This window comes from Ornithorhynchus anatinus, chromosome 5 (genome assembly GCF_004115215.2).
Source record: "Ornithorhynchus anatinus isolate Pmale09 chromosome 5, mOrnAna1.pri.v4, whole genome shotgun sequence".
Classification (NCBI taxonomy): Eukaryota; Metazoa; Chordata; class Mammalia; order Monotremata; family Ornithorhynchidae; genus Ornithorhynchus; species Ornithorhynchus anatinus.
The window spans coordinates 37,645,805-37,669,134 of record NC_041732.1 but is presented as its reverse complement, the minus strand read 5'-3'; the positions used below and the strand labels follow the sequence as shown (position 1 = coordinate 37,669,134).

The window sequence follows — 23,330 nt, the reverse complement described above, 5'->3', positions numbered from 1 at the left end:
TGTGAGCCCCATGTGGGGCAGGGACTATGTTCAACCTGATTAACTTATATCTATCCCGGTGCATAGAACAGTGCCTGGAACATAGTAAGCACTTAACAAATATTATTATTTATTATTCAGAGACTTCTGGATCATGATCAAGTTATGGTAAACATTGCTCATAAACCCTGATGTGCATCCTTAAGGGTCTTTTTAGAGGGATATATTAAGGAAAATTGGACTTGGTAGCAAAAAGATAGACTGACTTCCAAGTTTTTTATTAGCCCTAATTTAGCAGGACCATTAAATTAATCCATTCTACTTAGATACAAAGGGATTGCTTAAGAAATTGCTCTGTTAATATTTTTAGGAGCCTCCTTTTCTCTCCCTGGGAGGGAAGGTTGGGGGAGGAATCTCTCATCACCATCTTCATTCTGCAAAAAAACCCCAAGTAATAAACCGTTAAGTTTTACAGGGAAACTGGGTACTACAATTCAAAACAAATCTCTCTTCATTCTTCTCCTGTCCCTGCTTCTTTGTTTCCATCTATATGCCTTCGATATCTGAGTGGGTTAGAAGGAGGGGTGGTTATGACTACTGAGGAAGAGTTTAAGTTGCATGCCAGGAGAGCAGCTGACTGAGTGCTAATTCACCACCAAAAGAATTTTTGACTCTCTCATCTCCAACTTTTGATTTTCTGGGTTCTAATGTTGGTATTAGCTCCCAGACCAAATGATGTGGTGTGGCAATAAATAGACTTTGGTTCTGCCAGAGTTGCTGTTTTCAGGGATTAGTGTCCAAAAGACATTTCTACTGTCCTTGTTATTTAAAAAGGGCTATGGGCATAGTCAATGATCAGTAGCCCCTTATGTCCCAGTACTTTCTGTACAAGGTAGATTACTCTGAATGTAGCTAGGTGAAGATGGCCAGCCACTTTGTCCAACAACAGAACTTGTTAAACCACATACCTTCTGAAGGCTATAAACTATAAACTTTTATAGGTTATAAACATGCCTGCCTCTGTTTTCTATATTGCTATACTTGTCCCAAGCTACTGATGGGAATGTCAGGACATTTTACCCAAAAGAAGTAAATCTGCAGGAGCCCTTCTAAGGACCCTACAGTATCAGCAAAATGACCTTTAAATTGCATCTTGCAGGGTCCAACAAAATTCAAGTTGCGGAATGTTTTTCCCCTCTGGTCTCCCCTCCCGAAGCCATAATCCTCCAGAATGAAGCATTTAGCTCAGCACTACTGAGAGGACTGATGCTTAAATAGGGGATTAATATTTCCAATGAGGAGTGGGAAGTAGGCAAACTACTCACAAACTAGGGCTGTAAAAATCCCCTGTAATTAACAGTTACTTTAAAGGCTAAAAGTTTTCCCAGAGATGTTTACTGTCCCCCACCTGTGTCCCTCGTGGAGGTGGTCTGGGCTGTGTAGAATCAAGAGGAAGCAGAAATTCACTCGTGGATGAACTGGCCCTGGGTGAGTTTTGCAGCACCTTGACATTTAAAGCTTGCAGGACCCACTGAGTTCTCAGTACTTTAAGAAACTGAAAACTTTTCCTGGCAGGGATTTGTGTCTCTTATTTTTATTGTATGTTCCCAAACACCCAGGCCACCACCCTGTACAAAGTCAGTGCCCAGGGATGATGAGCATGGAAATCATTGGTTTATTCTATCGGGAATTCCAGAGTATAGGAGTTTCTTTTCATGTAAGGTTATTTTCCTGAAATTTGTCAAAAGAATCTGTGAGCACTTGCCCGAATAAATATTTGATATAGGGTTGATCTCATCTCTCAAGGCTTTCATTCTTAATCAATGAAACCATCATTTGTGCTCTCTGGAATGTTTTGGAAGATAAAGAAGTTTCCTTCAGCAGTAGAAATAGGCTTGAGTGCTACCAATCAGTCTTCTGTGGAGTGATCACTGACGTCTGCAAGCCGTAACTGTGGGAGCTTACTTTTTCCAGTAGCTGCAACAGACTGTGCTACCCTTCCTTATTCTGACATTTGGCTGAACTGCAGGATGGGGGTGGGGGTGAAAGAGAGCGATACTTGGTGTCTGTATGGACTCCAGGTTCTGAAACAGCGTAGCAGCCTTTAGACTTGGAAATGCCTTAATTGGTCTGGACTGAGCTGAAAGTCTCTAAATGACCATTTAAAGAGCTAACACTGATGGGGGAGAAACCACAGCATAATAGTATCACTTGGGCTCCTCCTGAGTGGATCCTTCATACAAATATGTTTCCAGACCCTCCCCAAGCATTCTAAATGTGTGTTTCTCCAATCAAATTTAGCTGTAGCTTTTGCTGCAGGTACTGCTCTCCCAAGTCTCCCTGACCAGCCGTCTCTGCCCAGGATCCCCACCTGGAATCCGCCCCAGTGTTTTGACAAGAAGTAGCTTCCTTCTTCTCAGAGGGGCTGTGGGAAGGGGGAAGGAGATTAAAGCTGGGAATGACACACAAAGCTCCAGAGATCCACTGAGAGAAATCTCCATGCTCTTTGTTCTAGCCACCGCATGGTCTCACTTTCCCTTCCCCATCCTGGGCTTCACTCTCACTTCACAACCTCACCACTCCTCATCCTGCCTCCTTGGCTCCCCTCTCCTCCTTATCTATCTTTTCCACTCCCCACTTCCTTCCATCCCTGTTTCCCCATCAACTCCCTTTCCCCCTGCCCTAGTAACATACATTTCATCCTGGGTTGGGTGCCTCACTGCTCCTACCCCTTGACCCTCACAAGAGACCAAATGGCTTCCACCACCACCCTGGGAGAGGAGATTGGTTTTTTTTTGTGGCCCATTGCCATAGCCACACGCTGCACCTGGAGAACTTGGATGTGTCAGTGACCTTTGACCTAAAGCAAAGTGGCAGTGGCAGAAATACTCCAAGGGCTGCAATCCTGAGGACCACATTTGAGAAATGCACCTCTGGCCGCATATCCGCAATTTCTCTTTTCCACCTCCTTTTATTCCCCTGAACATGCAAAGATTTTACCTCAACCTTTTATCAGGGCAGTTGTGAAGTAAAATGATTAAATTCATTTTTCCTTTCCGTATATGCTTTTGACCAAGGAAGTATGAAGGAAGCAGAGAGAGTTTTCATACAAGGATTTCAAAGGGAAGAGAATCTTTCCCATATCCTACAGTTATGAGTTTGATATAGGGTTGGATCTCATCTCTCAAAGCTTTCATTCTTAATCACTGAAACCATCATTTGTGCTCTCAGGAATGTTTTGGAAGATAAAGAAGTTTCCTTCAGCAGTAGAAATAGACTTGAGTTCTACCAGTCAGTCTTCTGGGGAGTGATCACTGACTTCTGCAAGCCGTCAGTAACTGTGGGAGCTTGCTTTTTCAGGTTAAGATTTCAAACCTAGGTAACAAACTCGACGGTATAGGTATGGAATCGTGTTCTGATCATTTGAGTAAAAGATCTGACTAGCTGGATTTTATTTTTTTCTGCCTTTTACATGTGGAAGACAAAAACCACTCTGAGACAGGAATGTTTACAGAGTTTTCCGGGATATATGCTGGATTTAAAAAAAATGTTTGGAATGTTAGGATTAGGGTTTTCTGTCTGAGCAGAAGTGCTTTGTCCTTTCGACCAAGAAAATGATCCCAACCCCGATTTCTGAGATAATGAGAGCTTCTGAAGTGAACCCCAAAGGTCAGTCTAACCTTAGTACACACCCACCCCCTATCTTCACATTCTTCCAATGATAATAATAATGATGATGGTATTTGTTAAGCTCTTACAATGTGCCAAGCACTGTCCTAAGTGCTGGGTTGGACATATCCCTCTCCCACATGGGACTCATAGTCTCAATCCCCGTTTTACAGATAGTCCAGAGAAAAATGACTTGTCCCAAGGTCACACAGCAGACAAGTGGCGGAGCTGGGATTAGAACCCATGTTTGTTGTTCAGTACTGTTGGGGTGAATCTATAAGATCACTCTGCAGAACAACTTAAAATCTATTTAGTCAATGACAAATATAAAATCTGTACTTTGGATTTTTCAGGTTAAGGTATTTTTCAGTCAACTTGCTAAACTTTCCAGCATGTTGTTTATGGCTCGTGCCTTTGTAAGTAGCGCCTTTGTGGATTGAGGTTAGTGGTTGTATGTGAGTGTTTAATAAAACCCCAGAGCTATATACAAAATGAAGCTTAGCGATAAGAATAATAGCAGGACTCAAAGCAATAATTATGCACCCCTTCCTGCCCTTTCCTAATTACTTGCTGGCTTGCAGTAACTACCAAATGGGACAGAACTACTTTAAAAGGACTGAAATCTTGCACAGGTAGTTATGTCTCTGTGAGTGAATCCACTTTTTTAACCTGAAATCTTTGGTGCACTTTCCCATCTTACATTCGGTTTTCGGCTTGCCCAGGTGCATATGAAAATATGCTTCATTAACAAGTGGTGGGTATTTCAGTCATGTCCAAGTTGTGTTGCAGTTTCCAAAACAAACCCAATCCGGCCACTGGTAGTTGTGATAGGGTGCTGACCTCGTCATATTGAGTAATTGGTCCCTGGGGAAGACTCCCGGGTTGGTTGTATGATGATTGCATAGCTACTCTAAGAGTAAACATGTTATTGGCATCATTCCTCCCTGAACTGAGGGCCTATCCCCAATAGCTGTTGAGTGACATTCTTTGAACGCCTGAAACGGCTTTACTTCGGAAATATTTTAACAGAGTCAATGTAGTAGAGAGTGCTTTGTGGAATGGCTGGCATTGTATCTGGAGAATAAGACCCGTTTGGAAGCTGAGCAGCTCAAAGGCACACTTTGGAGTAAATAAGCACCCTCCCAAATCACAAACTGTCTTGAGCAAATTTCTTCAGTTAAAGGTGAAGTACTACTTGTGTGGGTGCTGTCTCAGATGTTCTCCTTAGTTGCCGTTTTTGGGGAATTGAAGAGAAACTCTAGGATATCAAGGAGGTGTCGTCACATTATCCTTAGGGGAGAAAATACAAATACTGTGTAATCTTTTCAACCTTTGAATGATAAATAGGCAAGCAATTCATGATAGGTGCAGGAGGATTCAGGGAGGACAGTATGAATTGCTGCTATGGGTATTTTAAATGTCTAGAGTAACTCCAGCTCTTTCCCTCTGCCTTGCTGGCCTCATTCTTAAACTCCATATGGTTTGGCTGGAAAATAGAATCTATGCATTCTTTAAGTTTACAAACTTCTAGCCCACACAATTTTCAACAAAGCCTTGGAATAATTTCATTAACTCAACAAGAGTATCTGCTTTTGACTTGTGCCTGCTTTTCGGAGCTCTGAATCCATTTTCTCTTGCCCTTATGGTTGCTTAAAACTAACTCCCTTAAGATGAAATTCCTTTTATGATTAGTAGCTTTGAAAGAATTTGCTCTGAAGGAATTCTATTTTGAGAATGCGTCTTCATCTCCAAGTACTCACGTAATGCCAAAATGACCTCTGAAAAAGAGAACTAGGAGATACCTCAGAGCAAGCCGAGTACTTAGCATTTAAACTTCTTTTGGGTCATTGTCATCATCCTCATTATCATCAGTGTAGGATGGGCTGAGGTGTGCACTGCAAGCAGTCTTGGTACTGACTGCTGAAAGCACAGAGGAAGTCACACCTCATATTTTGGTGAAGCCAGTTTCCTTGAGTCCCTGGCTATCGTCTTCAGTAGGTTACTAAAGTGAGTCCTGATTGAGAGTACCGGATGTCATGGTTTTAGTGATGACTCTAACTATAGTCCACCAGAGATGGAAATTTCCTGCAGTAGGCATTGTCAAGCAGATCTCTTTTTTTCCCTTCAGACTTCTGGGTATAGTTTTTAGTTTTTACTGCAGCTAGGTTGATATTTCCACACGAGAAGCAGTATGGTGTAGTGGAAAGAGCACAGGCCTGGGAGTCAGAGGGCCGTGGTTTCTAATCCCGCCTCTACCACTTGCCTGCTTTGTGACCTTGGGCAAGTCATTTAACTTCTCTGTGCCTCAGTTTCATCATCTGTGGAATGGGGATTCAGTACGTTGTTCTCCCTTCTACTTAAAATGTGAGCCTCGCATGAGACCTGATAATCATCATGTCTACCACAGTGCTTAGTACAAATTCCACAATTATTGCATGGCATTGTTCAGTATATGTTCAGATATTTCCATAACCTAATAATAATAATGGTGTTGGTATTTAAGCGCTTACTACATGTCAAGCACTGTTCTAAACTCTGGGTAGGTACAAGCTAATTAGGTTGGGCATAGTCCCTGTCCCACATGGGCTCACAGTCTCCATCCCCGTTTTACAGATGAGGTAACTGGAGCCCAGAGAAGTGAAGTGACTTGCCCAAGATCACATAACAGACAAGTGGCAGAGTTGGTATTAGAACCCAAATCCTTCTGAATCCCAGGTCCATGCTCTGTCCACTAGGCCATGCAAAACATTTGACATTCATTTTTCAAGTGATGCTTGCACTACAGCTATATTTCCTACTGTTTAAGCTGAGCAGCAGCATTAAACCAGAAATGAAGACCTCCTGTCATTCCCTTCCCAAGTTACTCCCTTTTCTTCATTACAACATTTCCAATAACTTATCTGCCAAGGACTGTTCTTTTCTCTGTCCTTTGCATTTTCCTCTGTAGTTTGCGTACAAGTCATCACTTATTTCCTTATCATCTTGTATTTTGTGCCCTTCACTATAGGAATATCACAGATTATGGAGAAAAAAAAAACTAGACTTGCTTTTTTTTTAGGAGTAAATATTTACTGAATGGCAGCAATATGGTTGGCATTGCATTAAACTTTGACTTTGAGCTAGCTCCATGAAATATTTTTTTTTCCCAAGATAGAACAATGGGGCAATGGGGAGGTGAGAATTCATTTGTCAGAGAGTTGAGTGACAAAGAGAGGAGAGACCATCTAAGGCAAGGAATGAAGTAATTCATTTGTTTTCAGTTATCTGACCACTTGGGTTTATGGATCAACTCCCTTCTTTTTTCTTTTCTTTTTTTTCCGGTTTTGAAGATGGTATTCCTTAAAGTCCAAGCCAGGAAAGAAGGAAAAAGAGCGAGGGGAAATTGAGGTTGACATCCAGTTCATGAGGAACAATATGACCGCTAGCATGTTTGACCTGTCTGTGAAAGACAAGCCCCGGAGTCCATTTGGGAAACTGAAGGACAAAATCAAGGGAAAGAGGCAAGATGGACTTTCCGACACCGCTTCTGCCATCATCCCCAGTATGACTCACTCCCCGTTGGACAGTGATGAGGAATCACCTACGAAAGACAAGAAGAAGAAATCAAAGATCAAGACCTTATTTTCCAAGGCTGGTTTGCAGAAAACGTCCCTTTCCCAGTCCATGTCTGTCCTGCCCACTTCTAAACCAGAGAAAGTGACACTTCGGCCGGAAGACTTCCGTTCCCGGTGGGAAGATGATGATTTTGAGGATGAATCCTCCTCAACCTCTGAAAGTGAGTTTCTTCTTCTCTTAATAATAATAATGTTGGTATTTGTTAAGCGCTTACTATGTGCAGAGCACTGTTCTAAGCGCTGGGGTAGACACAGGGGAATCAGGTTGTCCCACATGGGGCTCACAGTCTTAATCCCCATTTTACAGATGAGGGAACTGAGGCACAGAGAAGGCAAGTGACTTGCCCACAGTCACACAGCTGACAAGTGGCAGAGCTGGGATTCGAACTCATGAGCCCTGACTCCAAAGGCCGTGCTCTTTCCACTGCACCACGCTGCTTCTCTTCTCCTCCCTCCCCTTGCTACACTTCACTCTTTAATATAGATAAGTCGAAGACAAAATGGTGATACATAGCTCTGTGTGCTTCAGAATGAAATGTGGAAGGGGGAAAGAAGTAGGTGAACCCTGCAGGTTTTTGGTAAACTTCAACAATAATAAAAGGATTAGTGCTTAGGGAGTCCTCTTTGTGTTTGGTTTTCTGAGTACATACTATCCTTTACAACAGGGCCTCTAAACCTTTTTTTTGTTTGTTTGCTTTTGATCTGAAACCATCCAAGTCATGAGAAGGGAGTTTGGGCACACTCCCACCCTTTCTTCTGATACAAGCCTGTGGTAGTGGATGTGTGTGTTGTGAATGAGAGCTCACCTCCTCCAAGAGGCCTTCCCAGACTCAGCTACCCCTTTTCCCTCTGCTCCCTCTCTGCTCCCCCTCTGCCCTCTGCTCCCCCCCTCCCTCCTTCATGTCCCCTCAGCTAAGCCCCCTTTCCCTCTGCCCCTCCCCATTCCCCTTCCCCTTCCTCTCAGCACTGTGCTCATTTGTATATATTTTTTTATTACCCTATTTTGTTAATGAGGTGTACATCCCCTTGATTCTATTTATGATTATGTTGTTTTTGACCATCTGTTTCCCAGATTAGACTGTGAGCCCGTCATTGGGCAGGGATTGTCTCTATCTGTTGCTGAATTGTACATTCCAAGCGCTTAATACAGTGTTCTGCACATAGTAAGTGCCCAATAAATACTATTGAATGAATGAATGAATGTGTATTTGTGTGTATGCATTCGTATGAGATGTGCACACATCTCATGTCTTCACCCTCTTTGGCAACAAAAATACTCTTGAGCTTGCATCATTCAAACACGCTTAGGAGCACATCCATGCCTATTATGTCAGATCAAAAGTGGCAGTCCCTAAGCTTGCTTTGGAACATCTAGGACATTGTCACAGAGGGATGCTGAAGCTCATCTTCTTGAGGCCTGGAAGAGTATAGGATGAGCTCCAGACGTTTTGTATAAGATTACAGCACCATTTTGTTTCAGAAGGTAAAGCCCTATGGCATCTCATGTGTCTGCAGAAATAGGCAAGAACTCCGTTTAGGTATTATTTCTTATTTATGCCACAGGCTTATTTGGTTGCATGAAGTTGCATTTTTATTCTTTGGGAGAATAAAATATTTGGTTTATTCAAATCTGTCCTTTCAGATCTAGAATTTGGGTCTTTTGAACCCGTTCCATCCATCCGACCATTTCCTCTGCTCTCCATAGCAGGACTCTGTAAAAGATATGCATGGGTTTTTAATTAGAGACTCTAATATCCTCTGTGTTGGGTTCTCATTAGTTTAACATCTCTCCTCTCCTTTTTAAATTGAGATTGGGAACTCTGCTTATTAAGACTCGTGTTTTTTTTCCACAGGCATGGCTCACAAGAGAACAGCAAGTGCAGATACCAAACAGTTAAACATTCCCAAGAAAGAAGGACTCTCCCTTTTCAGTGGCCTTAGATCCAAGAACGATCACCTCTCCCGATCTAATGTGTGCATCAATGGGAATCACGTTTACATGGAGCAACCAGAACCCAAAAGTGAAACTCTTCCAAGAGACAACACTCCTTCTTCCTCCCCATCTCCCCAAGGTTTTCGGAAGAAGCATTTGTTCTCCTCTACTGAAAACCTGTCTTCCAGATCATCAAAGGAACTTGGGGACCCAGGAAGAATGTCTCCTGACAGAAGGCTGTCTGGGTCTCCCTCCAAAGACTCGCTTAAATCCTTGACTCTGCCATCTTATAAACCTCTGGCTAGTGGGGACTTAAGGGAGAGCATTTTGCCTGGAAATGTGGAGGCAGCAAAAGAATTGAAAGAGAATAAGAAGCAGGAGAGCAAGAAGTCCTCTTTGCTGTCTCTTGTCACAGGAAAAAAAGAGGTGGCAAAGAGCAGTGAAGCAGAGAACCCTGCCAACATCACAGTGAAGGAGAAAGAAGTGAACCCCATAGAAGTCAAAGGGGAGGAAAAACTGGCTGAGCTTGTGAGAGGCCCTTTGGTAGATCCTGGGAAAGACCCATATGCTGCTGTGCCTGGACAGGGTAAAGCTTTAAACCCCTTTGAGGAGGTGCTGATCCCGGAACCCGAAACTGAGCCGGAACCAGAACCCAAACCTGAAACCAAACCGACTTCAGCCTCAGCAAGAGTGCCCCAAACCAAAGCTGTCAAACCCAGGTTAGTCTTGGCTCCTCGGGTCAACTGCCTTTTTAAAAGCTTGCAGGGAATGGCACCTTCTGGGATCATTTTTTTTCCAGTGCCCCTCCTGCCATTTCTGTCGGCGGAGGGGAGAGGAGGGGCCGCTCCTGGCTCCTCGGTGGTCATTTCACAAAAGTTTGAAGGAATGTTTGTAATGATCTGCAGGGCTATTATATATATTTTTTTTTATTAGCCCACCTTTTATTTTAATTGCTTGCCCCCCTTCCAGGATCCCCAATCTCGGCTGCACATAGCACAAAATGCATAGATGCTGATCACATAAAGGGGTTCCACCAACCACAGTTTTGCCGGCTTCTTTAAGGAAGCAGTCACAATGTGGGTTGTAAGTTTGACCACTTGTGAGAAGGTCAAACCACAGTGCTGAACCCATTCTGAATGTACTCATAATAAAACCCCTCAGAATCCTAAGGGGAGCTGTCAAGGGCAGAAGAGGGAGATGGGAAGAGATGGTGAGAGGAGTGGCTCCTCTCTAAATCCTCATCCTCTGATCCATCTAATAACTTTCCAAGTGCTCCACTCTTTTCAGAGGCTTTCTTTGCCTCCTCTCAATGCTAATTTTCTGATGTTTTCAACACCACTGGCCCAGCAAGGGGTTTTAATAAGCAGATGATGTCATTAGTCAATGCCAACTGTCTGAATTGCTAATTGTGGAGAAATACTGGGTGTTCTCAATGTGGTTTCGTGTCTTCAAACGGAAAATGTGAGAATATGAATGCATTTTTTTTACTTCTGCAGAATAATATGTGTTGGTGCTGTACTGCGCCCAGCCCTGTGTGAATTGGGTTCTTAGTGGATGCTTTAATTCTCCCTTTTCATGAAGACTAATGCCATATTTCTTCCTTGCAATGGGGTGCAAGTTTGACATGGTATGAGGAGCTGCGGGTCATTCCTGGACATGCATTGTGGTGGTTCCCTGCATGTTTGACTTTGCATCTGGTTGTAAGAAGACCAACTAACTTCAGTGCATTTCTACTTTTCAGCATGACTCACATTCACACTAACTGTAGTTCTGTGACTTGGGGTATGTGATACTTTTTTTGGAGATTCTGCCTACCTTTGTCTTACACATACAGAAAACATGTTCCTTTCCAAGACCCCTGTCTAGAGTCTCGGAATCTCTGCCCTGGCAATGCTTTGAAGATTTTAAATCCTTTTTTTTTTACTATTCTATTAATCAAATACTCCAGGTAAATTATCCACAAAAGAAATTGCAGGATGTTTCTTGACCTGAATCTCTCTGGCCCTGTTGAAACGAGCCTTTCAGTGTGGTACAGATGCTTTATTTACAAAGTGTTTCTTTTGTGTTGTAAGTTTCTGCTGCTTCTCTAATTGTTCTGTTTTCATCCTTACAACTTTGCTTGATTGCCAAATGTGTGAGATCTTCATCACTGCATGGGAGAGGGAGAGAGAGAGAGAGAGATTGAGAGTGAGTGTTTGTGTGGGAGCTCATCTCATATTGCATCTGCAACTGACCTGCAGATTTTATTTTGTCCTTTTACAGACTGGGAGTGTCTCCAGAGGCTCCACCCAAAGCCACACTTCTTTCTTCCCTTTGTGATTCTTCTCTTTCTTTTTCTGGGCAAACTTCCGTTTCGGGCCATAAACCTCCCCCTTCCAAAACAAGACAAGATTCAGAAACACAATCTCTTGAAAGCCTTCCTGGCTCTTCCTTTCTGTCACCCCCCACAGCTCCCCTTTCCACTTCTACTCCTATTGAAAGTTGGCCTCCCTTAATTCCGAACCAGGTTGATTCTGCAGGGCCTTCTTTCCTCCTTACAGTCAAGTCACAAAATGAGAGTGCAACCAAAGATTCCACCTCTTTCGGAGGGCTTTCTGAACAACCTCCAGTTCCTTTGTATCCAGGTGCAACCACCTCTGTAGAGGGAGCTAATGAAACCGATAAAGTAGAAACAGTAGTCCCCATCCCAAGGAAGAGCACAGGCTTGAGTGGCAGAAAATCAGCACAGTCCCTCATGGAGGAGCTGAAAGGTACAAATCCTGAGCAGCTTGAGAAAGTCCAACAAAAAGAAAAGGACACCAAGCCTTCCCAGAGCCACTACAGGCAAGGATTTGGTGGTTCCCTTTCTTCCAGGGAAAATGCAAGTGAGTATAATGAGATTATCACACAGAGTAGCAGGAGCCCAAATGCTAAACTTTGGATAAAATCAAATAAAGAATTTACTCCTGACTCTGAGGCATTGCCTCAGAACTCCAGGAAGCAACCTTCTTCTCCAGAAAGCCAAGCAAATGAAGATGGAGAAGTGTCTGTTCATGAAAAAAGTGAGCTGTCATTCAAAAAGGGCGACTCGTCTTCCCCATTTGATGCGGTGGTGCAAAAAGGCAATGTGGCTGGTCTCATTTGTGCTGAGGGTCAAAATAAAAGCAAGAAGTGTTTGTCCTTTTATGAACATTGCCTCCTGGAAGAGGATGTGGAAGATTCCACTAAAGAAAAGGTTGAAAATCAGCTTTCAGAGCTAAAGTTTAAGGAAAAAATGGCCAGTGATATTTTCTCTGACTTAAAGCCACCTGCACCCATTTCAAGACTCCAGGTATCCGACACAGAGGACACTATGGATAAAACTGGGATTGAAGCGGACCCTCATTCTCTGCCGCCAAAGCCAAGAAGTGTTTTCGAACTAAATCATGATGGGCTGGCGTCTCTAGCTGGCAGCCGCCTTTCTTCTTCCCGCTCTTCACCTGTCATCATGGCAGACCAGACGGTGGTGTCCACACTTGGTGGCGAGAGTCTCTCAGGAGGCTCGTTCGGTGAAGTCAGCTCACGAAAAGCCCCTCCGTTATTCACAATTGAGGAATATGATCTCAACAGCGAGCATTTTCAAAGTAAAGCCAACGATCACGAAGGTTTATTATCTGACCCCCTGAAGGATCTTAAATCTGCTTCGGACCTTAGATCTCCAGTTACCGGAGATCTCACTTTAACCCTCCCTTCTATTCCAGAAGCAACGTCGGATGATGAGAGAGTAGAACAGTATGAAGAGGACAAAATGGCTGTAAATAATACAAATCCTGATGACACTGGGACACCTTTTTCGAGTCTGTCGTTGGCCTGCACTAAGGAGGGAAATCAGAGCCTGACAGAGAATTGGAGAAGTGAGGCTAGGCAGGCTACATCAGTCCAGAAGGAAGTGAAGGACGTCAAAACAAAGATACCTGAAGAAAATGCTACATCCAGCAGGTCCACTTCAAAGGAGATTTCAGATTTAGGAATGCCCGAAACACGTCTTCAGAGTGTTTTGGGATTAGATATACAGGTGTCGAGCCCTGGTAGCGTTGAGGAGCAGGAGTTGGAGGAGGATGACCCCTTTAAGGAAAGTGGGAAGCCACTCTCTTTCTCTAAAACCCCTCAGGCTTCCTCTGTTTCAAATCCCTCTCTTTCTGAGCCTTTTTCTCCAGCACACTCCTTCTCCAACTCTCCACACTCTGACACTTGTGACACTGGTAAAGCAGAATCTCCAAAAAAAGCAACAGCAGAGGGCTCGGCTGATAAAGTTGAAAATTCTGGCAAGAGGAAGCAGCTGCTTCGGGCGTGGGTTTCCCCCTCGGAGACACAGCCAGTCCCAACTCAGCTGAGTGGTGGAACTGTGTCTGCCAAGCAAAGGTGAGAGAATGGGAAGATTGTCTAAATGTGGCATACATTTTTTTCCCCCTGCCTGGTTTTCCACTTGTAGCCAGAGTTGACTCCCGTTCTTCCTACGTGCACAGGTGTTTTGATGTCATGCCTAGGTTTTCCTGGCAGGGCGAACGATCAGAAACCCACAGGTTGCACCGGCTATCGCACGTACCTTGGCTGAGCTACTGAAAGGCAGGTATGAGAACAGTCACCGTCGGCTGTCTGGCCTGCACAACGGTTGTAGAACAGGTTTGTCGAGTCACGTGGCCCCCAGGAGTGTAAGAAGCAGTTACTAGCAAAATCAGAACGACCCTCCTCCCCACCAGAAACTGGTTTAGATCTAATTATTGAACTTTTGGTCAGAACATCTTTTCGGCCATAGATACAGCAGCTTCTGTCTGCCCTAAGCACAGGCTTAAAACCAAACCAGGTTTATTCTTGTTGTCTTTGCTCTGCCTTTGAGGATCAGGTTGCAGAGGGTTTGTCCAGTGGGTGGATGATTGCCTCCAGAAACGGTGTTGGGCAATAGGAGGTACTATCCTTTCCAGGCCTCTGGTGGTGTTACTGGAGGAAGAGTCACTGTATTTGGAGAGAGCATCAGGGCAGTGGATATTGTGGTGCTTGGCTGTACTATTACTTCTCCTGTCTTCTCTCGCTTTAACTAAAACTTGGGGAACCCGGTGAACCGAGAGACGTAGGCAGGACCGCTCACCTTGTCTGCCTTCAATTCTAGAACTTGCCTGTCAGCCTTCCTTGTGATGGAGAACATTTGCCTTGCCAAACTGGTACTGAGTGACTTAAACAGACCCACTTTCCCATCCCCTCTTCTCTTTCAGACCTCATCCTGTGAAGCCAATGAATACAGCAGCATCTAAGTCTCTCAGCACCAGCTTGGGAACTGCCACGATCATCAGTGAGAACCTGATTAATGAGGCCATTATAAAGGTATATTTCTGTAAGAATTAGATGTGTAAATATGTGAGCTTTTTGCCTATCAAATACTTTCCATTGCTAGCGCACTCACTCTCTAAGCTAGCTTGGAGGAACTTAACTTCCTGTAATTTCAGGATTTTTATGTGGTTTGTAGCTGTTCATATTATTGCCAACATGGAAAACACCTAAAAATGAATTTGCCTCCTAGTGTTGGCCCTCCCTTTTATTTAAAAAAAAAAAAAAAGTGGATGACTTTGGAAGAAGTGCACATCCCTCCAACAAACAACCCCAAACACAACCTAGTTCCTTGTTTGAAAATAGTCGGTCATTCTTTTAGCGTTCTGTGTTGTAAAATTCCCCTCCAACTGGCCAAAATCCAGAAGGAAGTTCCTTCCTACCTTTACTGAAGTACAAATGGGCCCTTTGATCTATTTTTCCAGTGTCGGGAAGTCAAAATGTTACTCGAGTTGGCTATCTTAAGAGGATGTTGCACCGGCTCTCTAATATATGAAGAAGGGAGGGTCTCTCTGAACCAGGAGGCCCAAAGCATCTTTCTAACCCCTACCTGTTGCACTTTGATGGGTGAGGAATGCTGGGTCTTCAGAGCCTGCTCCAAAATATAACGACCAGAAACTATACTAAAAGGTCAATTTGCCTCTTGTAACGTAGGGCATGCAGGTTATTGGTGAAGAGATTTTTTCATATCTATATCTATTTATACATTTATATAGATGTATATGAAAAGTGCTAACTTGCTTTGGCCATTTATGTGTAAATATATGGCTAAAGCAAGTTAGCACCTTTCAGACCATCGTTTTCCTTCACTTCTCTAATCTTGACAGAGTTAAAATAAGCTAACTTTGCCCAGAAGAATTAAGGTCGTCTGGCAATGAGTATATATTGAGCACCCTCAAAGTGAATTTACGGCAGACTTCCAAAACAGTGCAAAAATTTGATCAGCACATTACATTTTTAATAAGACTTTCCTTCCCCTCTCTACCCTCCTTGATTTCCTCCTTCCTTTCATTCTCTACACTCCCTACTGAGGTATGTTAGGAATGATATGTATGTAGTATTGTTCAATGTTTGCTTAACTTTACTCATAATTAGATGGGTAGTTTTTTGGAGGCCACCAAACCCCATACTATGCAGACAGAAGTTATAGCTTTTATCAATCAATGGTATTTTTCTTATGGTATTTGGTAGGGGCTTACTATATTCCAGGCACTGTAATAATTGCTGGGGTACATACAGACTAATCATGTTGGACACATTCCTTGTCCCATGTGGGCTCACCATCTTAATCTTCATTTTACAAATGGGATAAATGAGGCACAGAGAAGTGAAGTGACTTGCCCCAGATCACATGGCAGAAAAGTGGTGGAGCCAGAATTAGAATCCAGGCCCTTCTGAATCCCAGGCCAGTGCTCTATCCACTAGGTCATCCTGTGTGCAGAGCATTGTACTAAGCACTTGGGAAAGTACAATATAATAGGATCGGTACGGGCTATCCTTGCCCATAACGAACTTACAGCCTACAGGGGAAGACAGACATTAAAATAAATGACAGATGGGGAAATAATAGAGCCTAAGACTGTGTACATAAATGGTGTGGGGCTGGGATGAGTGTGAGAGTGTTTAATCGGTACACAGTCAAGTGCATAGTTGATGCAGAGGGGAGGGCTGGTAGGGGAAATGAGTGTTTAGAGAAGTCCTCTTGGAGGTGATGTGATTTTTAAGAGGGTTGTGAAGGTGGGGAGAGTGCTAGACTGTAGGATGTGAAGGGAGACAGAGTTCCAGGCCCGAAAGGACAAAGGCAGATGGTCAGCGGTGGGATAGGTGTGGTTGAAGTATATAGAGTAGGTTGTCGTTAGAAGAGTGGAGTGTGTGGATTGGGTTGTAGTGGGAGGTCAACGAGGTCAGGCAGCAGGAGAGCTGAGTGCCTTAAAGTCCATGGTAAGGAGTTTCTGTTTGCAGAGGTGGATGGGTAACCCCTGGAGGTTCTTGAGGAGTGGGGACATGGACTGAACAGCTTTTCAGAAAAATGATTCAGGCTGCAGAGTGAAATATGGACCGGCCAGGGGATAGACAGGGAAGTCAATGGCGGGGGCTGATACAGTAGTCAGAGTAGGAAATATGAGTGCTTGGATCAGGATGAGGAAGAGAATAAAAAATGATTTGGGGGTAGAAACTACAACCTACAGTTGTTTGAGCACAGGTGGGGCTCTGCTCCCAAGAAGAGCACTTGGCTCCTTTGTCAGAAAGACACTTGGCTCATTTTGTCCTCTTCAAAGGGCATTTAGTCCCAGGCAACTTTCTCCCAGCTGACTCGGGGTACCTGGAGGTGTCAACAGTTGATAACCTCTTTTCTGTCAAAAGAAGACACACAGAGAGTCTGATTTGTGAAAGCTGAGTGGCTAGTTTCTCTATTTCTTGCCTAAGCTTCATTATTGAACAGGGTGAATATTCAGAATTCATGTAAAAACTCTTTCTAGGAGCTTGTTCCTTCAGCCCTTCTGCTGAGAGCGGACCTGCTCTATAATGAGGGCTTTGTACTAAAAGGATAAAACAATATTTATGCTAATACTACTCTTTGGAATGTTGCCAGAGTAAGGGGGAGGTTTAGCAAAGATATTGCATAGCTAAAGTTATTAAAACCCTTTCATGTTCCTAACCCAGAAACAGTACTTAATTAGGATCAGTACAATGGACACATTCCTATCACTAATATGGTAATGACTCAGCCTTTCTCAGCTGATTATAGAGCTCAAAACCTACATCAGAGATGCATTTTCTATATACAGACCAAACCGTTTTAAAAGTTCCGTTTTAGAAACTAGTGGGATTAAATGGAATATTAAAAAAACACACCTCCACAAAACCAGGGAGGTATTTAATACTTCACGATTCCCTCCATTGTTACTTGGTTTACTGTGGATTATTTCTGTAATAGTTAACTGAGACTGACGTCTACTGCTCCAGTTTTCAAGTTTCAAGTCTCAAGGAATAACCTTCTTGTTTACATCAGTATCCTTACCTTGGGGTCACCCGGAGGCCCCAACAGTACTCGTGGAGAACAAGTGAAAACCTGAAAAACAGGCTCCTACCCTTCAAAATACAGCCTCTGCTGCCTACTGAAACTTTCCCTTACATTAAGACTGTATTTGCAATATAACTATGGCTGTTTTTCCTCTTGCTTAGACTGTGAGGCCCATGTGAGACAAGGACTGTGTCTAACCTGATTATTTTATTTCTACCCCAGTGCGTAAGTACAGTGCTTGGAACATAGTGAGGGTTTAACAGGTACTATTATTACTATTTTTTGTTGTTCTTGGCTCTTCTGACTGGAAGGATGAGGCCTAGGAAAAAATATCTTGTTTTCATTATAAATTTGAGTTTTACCTGTTTGCCCTGACCGGGACATAGAAGTGGTAAAGGGGAAGAAGAGGAGGAGGATTCCTCTCTAAAGGAAGTTGTTTCTCAACCAGTTCATTAAACCGTGGGATGTAAAATCTCCCACTATGTATTAAAATGTCTGTGCAGTTTAGAAGCCCAGCAGTTTCTTCTTCCTTTTCCCTATTGCCAGCTTAAAGAACAGATTGGTCTCTGCTGAGGTTTGCTGGATTGTCTTAAGTGCCTGGGTGGTTTCCCTCTCTGGATGAGGGAAACCATACACTAAGAGAAATGAATGCTAATTTCAGTTTTGATCAGAGCTGGTTGTTTCTGAAGCTAAACTCCAGGCTTTCCTATTTTGGGAGCTAATGAAACTAGTTATTTCTGTTATGTGGGAGTCACGTTCTTGAAGATCCATGGTAAGGAAAACCTGCATTGTGTTCTTCACACCTGGACAAACCCTTTCTTCCCACTCTGTTTCACGTTCTGTTTGGACAGACATGTATTATGAGAAGAACATTCCCTAATTTCCCGACGGGGCACTACCTAAACACGTAAGGAAAACACACATTCTGGGGTTCTGTTAGATTATTGTGTTCTCCCAAGTGCTTAGTACAGTGCCCTACACACAGTAAGCACTCAATAAATACAACCCATTGATTGACAACTTAGTGTATAGAGGTTTCAAGGCAGGCCAAGTTTGGACATCTTCTGACCAAAGCTTTGTGAGAATTGGAGAATGCTCTGGAACTGCTTTTTTAATGACCCATCTCCTTGATTCACTGTAAATTGGCTCACCAGTACTTGAGCTGTAGTTTTTGGGCAAGTTCTTCAAGGAGCTTCTTGTTAGCTTAGCCCTAAATTATTTTCTCCTCCTTGGGGACAGCCAAGGATGGGGGTTAGCAGATTTCAGTTCCAAGTTCCCATATCAATGCCAATGGAGTAATTTGGGGTGCTGTCTGGTCAGGAGATCCTGCCCTTTCACAAAGAGAAGGGGTGAGGAGGGAAACAGTAGAGGACTTAGAGGGTGCTCATGGAATGTTGTGGTGTTTTTATTTTGATTCTTGGGGCTTCAAGTGAGGATTATCAAGTTACTTAAATTGCCTTCATGCCATCGTGTGTGTTGTAAATATTTTATTCCCTCCAGAGGTCTTGCCTTGCCAACTTTTTTCATGGGCTGTTAGTGTAATCAACACTCTGTGGCAGTGCCCAAACAGAGATGCTGGAAAATGAGGTCATCCTGTGGGTGGGTGTGTCTGTCTCTTATGTGAATTCATGCTATAGTTGAGTCCTGCAGTATCACTTAGAAGAAACTTTAAACACAAGGGTCATATTTTGTGGCTTTCTCAACTAGAGCTCATGACTGGATTGAAACATCGTGATCCTTTATAAACTAGCTCACCGTTTCCCTTGGGTTGCTTTTAGTGACTTACTTTTCTCAAATTAATCTGGGACTAATCATTACTCTTTCCCCAATTCTAAAGAAATACAACCCCTCCGACCCTGCCTTCGCCTATGCCCAGTTAACCCATGATGAGCTGATCCAGTTGGTTCTGAAACAAAAGGAAACCATCAACAAGAAGGAATTTCAGGTGCGGGAGTTGGAAGACTACATTGATAACCTGCTTGTCAGAGTCATGGAGGAAACTCCCAACATCCTGTGCACTCCAGCACAGTTAGGGAAGAAAGCAGGAAAGATGTGAGACATCCTAATGAAGGACAGACGGCTTCCTCCTATCTTCGTTTACAAGTTCTCTTGGGGAAATGGACATCCTGCGGATCAGAGGAACAACAACTAGAACCTGCTTTTGAACTACCCTCTCCCTTGCAAATTGTCTGACGAGTCAATTTTACTAATCTCAAGCCTGGTCAATTATTGCAGTTGAATCTCTGGACCCATTCTCAGAGATGAGTAGAAGCTTTGTATTGTGCCTTTTAAACGTGTTGTAAATATTTTATTCCTACCAGGAGCCTGGTTACAAGATCTAAACAAGAGACCAGAGATTCAGATAGCCGTGGGAGGCATTAATGCATTTTAACTGCAGGGCGTCGTTTCTTTTTTGAAGCCCACAGCTGTCCTCTTCAAGCCTCAGAAGGAGAAGGGATGAGCCAGGCGCCTGATGCTATCTTTCATTCATCTCTTCTTTGACTTTAAGTAGTTTAGGGACTGCATTCTGGTGACAGATACCCTATTATAAAGCTGATACCATGTAAACCTGAACACTCTTTCTGGACATTGGGTAACCATGGTATGGTTAGTTTAAGGAATGCCTTCTGAAAGTGCCTTAGTGTAATTTAGATGAGTTGCCTTTCGTGAATAGCACCCTCTATCTCAAAATTTCTCCACCCTCCCTCCTTTGTCCCCACAACTTACTTGAATATTTTGGAACAGTCTATAGAGTTCTACCGCAGGGAGGTAAGTCATCTCGGTTTTAGGAAGGAGAAAAGCAGGTTTCAACCCTGACTCAACTCTCGTTTGGAAGGGAAGCCCGGTAGGAGTTACTGCTAACTCAGCCGCAGGCATCCTCCTGGCTGCAAGAGTGAATTCGGCTGCTTGCCAAATTGAATGACATGTGGTAAGAAGGGAGGAGGAGGAGGAGAGTGAGACCTGTGGCAGTCAAAGCCAACATTTTCAAGTGGGTCTCTGTAACCGACCCTGCAGAAACCCTGCCTGCTGTCCAGTTTCCTCATCAGACCAATCCACTACCTGCCACTTAATTCAGTCCATTATACCACAGGGAGTGGGAATCTTGCCGAATCTGATGTTTTAAGCGTTTCTTATGAATTAACCTAGAAAACAATCAGATGAGGGAGTAAGACTTAATGCTTGTTTAGAACCTTTCTGGAGGCCTTGTTCAGATTAAGTGCACTTTCCACACTTCCCCTTCAGTGAACCTGCCATTTCCAGGTGATAGTGAAAATGAGAGGGAGGTCGTCAGTGTTAGGGCTATATTTCATCATCATTCCTAAAAGCCAGTCAAAAGCTGAAATTTCTCCACTACTTTTCTGTAAGACAGTCTGTTGACTTGTTTCAATCTAATGCTGCTCCTTTTAGCTTTTGATTAGGCCTTCTTTTGGGTATGGGATTGTGAAAAGCAAGATGTTACCCTTCCCTGAGGTTGATCGAATTTTGTAAAACTCCCTAGGGTTACTTATCCTCCTTCTCCCTTGAATATCATTTCAAAGGCTTCAGGAAGCTAAGTCCTGTGGTACTTTATATTGTGATCCCTGGGCCAGCTATAATGTAGGTTCTAGAATCATATCACCTTCCTGCTGAGAAGATGAATGTAAGCTTATTGCAGGATTGAGACTGGGAGCGGGAAGGCAGACACGGTTACTAAATGCCCAACCTCTTGCATGAAAACTTCTATTTTTTTCAGTTGAAAACTTCCCTAGTGTCTGCCATTTGGCATGATGATTGAGGGTGAAATCTTTTCTCCTGATAGGAAGCAGATCATTTCTGGTGCAGTTTAATCTGAAGGGTGATAACTACAGCTTAACTACAGCTTGATACGTCATAGTAGCCTTTTAGAACAGGACAACCATAGCTAAAGTTGATATTTAATACTTTCTTCTAACACTGGAGACCTCTTCTCAGATAACTTATATTTGTGTTATGTTATGTAGTGAAATATATTTACGCATTTAAAAAATCCAAATGTTTATTGGAACCTGGGAAATATATCTTCCTCTCTATCAAGAAGATTATATATGTATTCATATACATATATAGGGGTGTGTGTGTGTATATATATATGTGTATATATATATATATCTGCTTCTTGTTACATTTGTTACTCCTATATAAACTTTTAACTATGATGACCCTAATGTGCTGGAAAATTTGGAAGGCAGGCCTTTTTTTTTTTTTTAACAGAAAGAGATGAGTTTGTTGGAGTCTTGCAATATTCAAGGCAGAGGAAGCTGGATTCAATATTCCCTGCTAGACCTCAGGTACATAATAGCAGTCATTAGTGGGGCAACTTCAGTAATTGGGTAATGGGATCCTAGGGTCCCCAAATGCTTCCTGGAGATGAATTGGTTGATTTCTGCTCTGAGCTCTGCCTGGGACTATAGTGTGGTTTTAGGGCTTTAAGTCTTTAAGCTATCTCCCGTAATCCCACATTACATTCAGTGGTCCAATACTGCTACTAGTGAGGGATTTCATATTTCCACTGAAAAAGCTGTAGTGTGATTCAAGCCATGACCTCAATTTAGTGACTTAGAAAAGAAAATGACAGCTAACTCTGGGGGTATCTCAGGGACTTAAACTAGTCAAAATAATAATGGGGACCCAACTCCAGTGGATTTTTAGAGGCCTCGCTGGACTGAATCAAGTTATCCTCATTCCACAGCAAGACCCATTACATTTTTGCAGTGCCTCAGTTGACCAAAATAAAGAAAAAAATCAGTGCCTTAGGAAGTGCTAAATCCAATGTCATATGTCTTGCCATCGTGGCAGACTTGCAGCTGGAAGTCACAGTTAATATGTGACAGTGAAACCTTTGCTGAAGATATTCCTTATATCGGGTCATCTCTTGGTCCCTAGGACTTTTAACAGGAAATTTTTTTCTGCATTTCTCTGTTGATATGGTCACTTTCTCTGAGTACTATAGAAACAAGAAGGAAATTTGCCCCATCTGGACTGAAGCAGGGGTGTGTGTTTGTGTGTATGTGTGTGATGGCTGGGTGGGGGATTGTGGAAGAGGGTACCCATATGGGAGCATATCCACACACCTGAGTCCCAGCTGTGGGGACTGTAGGACACTACAGTGGCTGTGAGGGAGGAAAGCGACCCTGCCTCCTCTCATCCACATCCTGGAAGCCAGTTTGCTTAAAAATGTAACTTGCTATTCTTGTAGCTTCTGATTAACTAGCAGGTGCTGTAGGGGGTTAGAAGTTCCTTGACCAGAGCTGGAAGCCTACTCTATCTCCTGGGAACAATATCCCACCTCCACTCCTCGGTGCTTCCACATCATCTGCTCTATGAGTTGCTACTTCTGGATACTGTTATGTATTTTTAAAATATTGAAGGATCTCCCATTATGCTTTGTGGTAGGATTATGGAGTGTTTGATATTTCCTGCTTTACTTTGGGAACTTGGAATTTCTTTTTGTTTTATTTTTAAGTGAACCTAAGTTTTCCCTGGAACACTAAATAAAATGGTACCGTCTTAAAAGTTGGTGTCGGTGGATTGGCCCATGCGTCCCTCCATCCATCCCGGAAGAGGACCGCTCTAGCCTGAGCCTGGATGAAAGCCGGGGAAGTTTTCTGTAGGACAGTTGGGCAAACACCCCATATAGTCCCCTCACTTGGGTTTCCCAGATGAAATTGCCGCCTTTGGTGTCTGGATCATTCTGCCCTCTGCAGACATACTGTTGGCATTTCACTCCTGGGATCTGAGGATGGTCAGTTCA

At 43.2% G+C, this 23,330-nt stretch overlaps 1 protein-coding gene across 2 annotated transcripts in view; it reads left to right on the top strand.

The window, feature by feature from the left end:
- RAB11FIP1 (RAB11 family interacting protein 1) overlaps positions 1-23,092 on the top strand; it is a 34,216-nt gene extending 11,124 nt beyond the window's left edge. The window contains exons 2-6 of one of the 2 annotated variants that reach the window (XM_001519894.4): positions 6,978-7,423; positions 9,116-9,914; positions 11,458-13,575; positions 14,424-14,532; positions 19,398-23,092. In XM_001519894.4, the coding sequence (XP_001519944.3) occupies positions 6,978-7,423; positions 9,116-9,914; positions 11,458-13,575; positions 14,424-14,532; positions 19,398-19,616 (3,691 nt within the window). In that variant the 3' untranslated portion in view covers positions 19,617-23,092. The remainder of the gene's footprint in view (positions 1-6,977; positions 7,424-9,115; positions 9,915-11,457; positions 13,576-14,423; positions 14,533-19,397) is intronic. The other variant, XM_029065417.2, reaches the window with a different exon arrangement.
- The last annotated feature ends 238 nt before the right edge of the window (positions 23,093-23,330 follow it).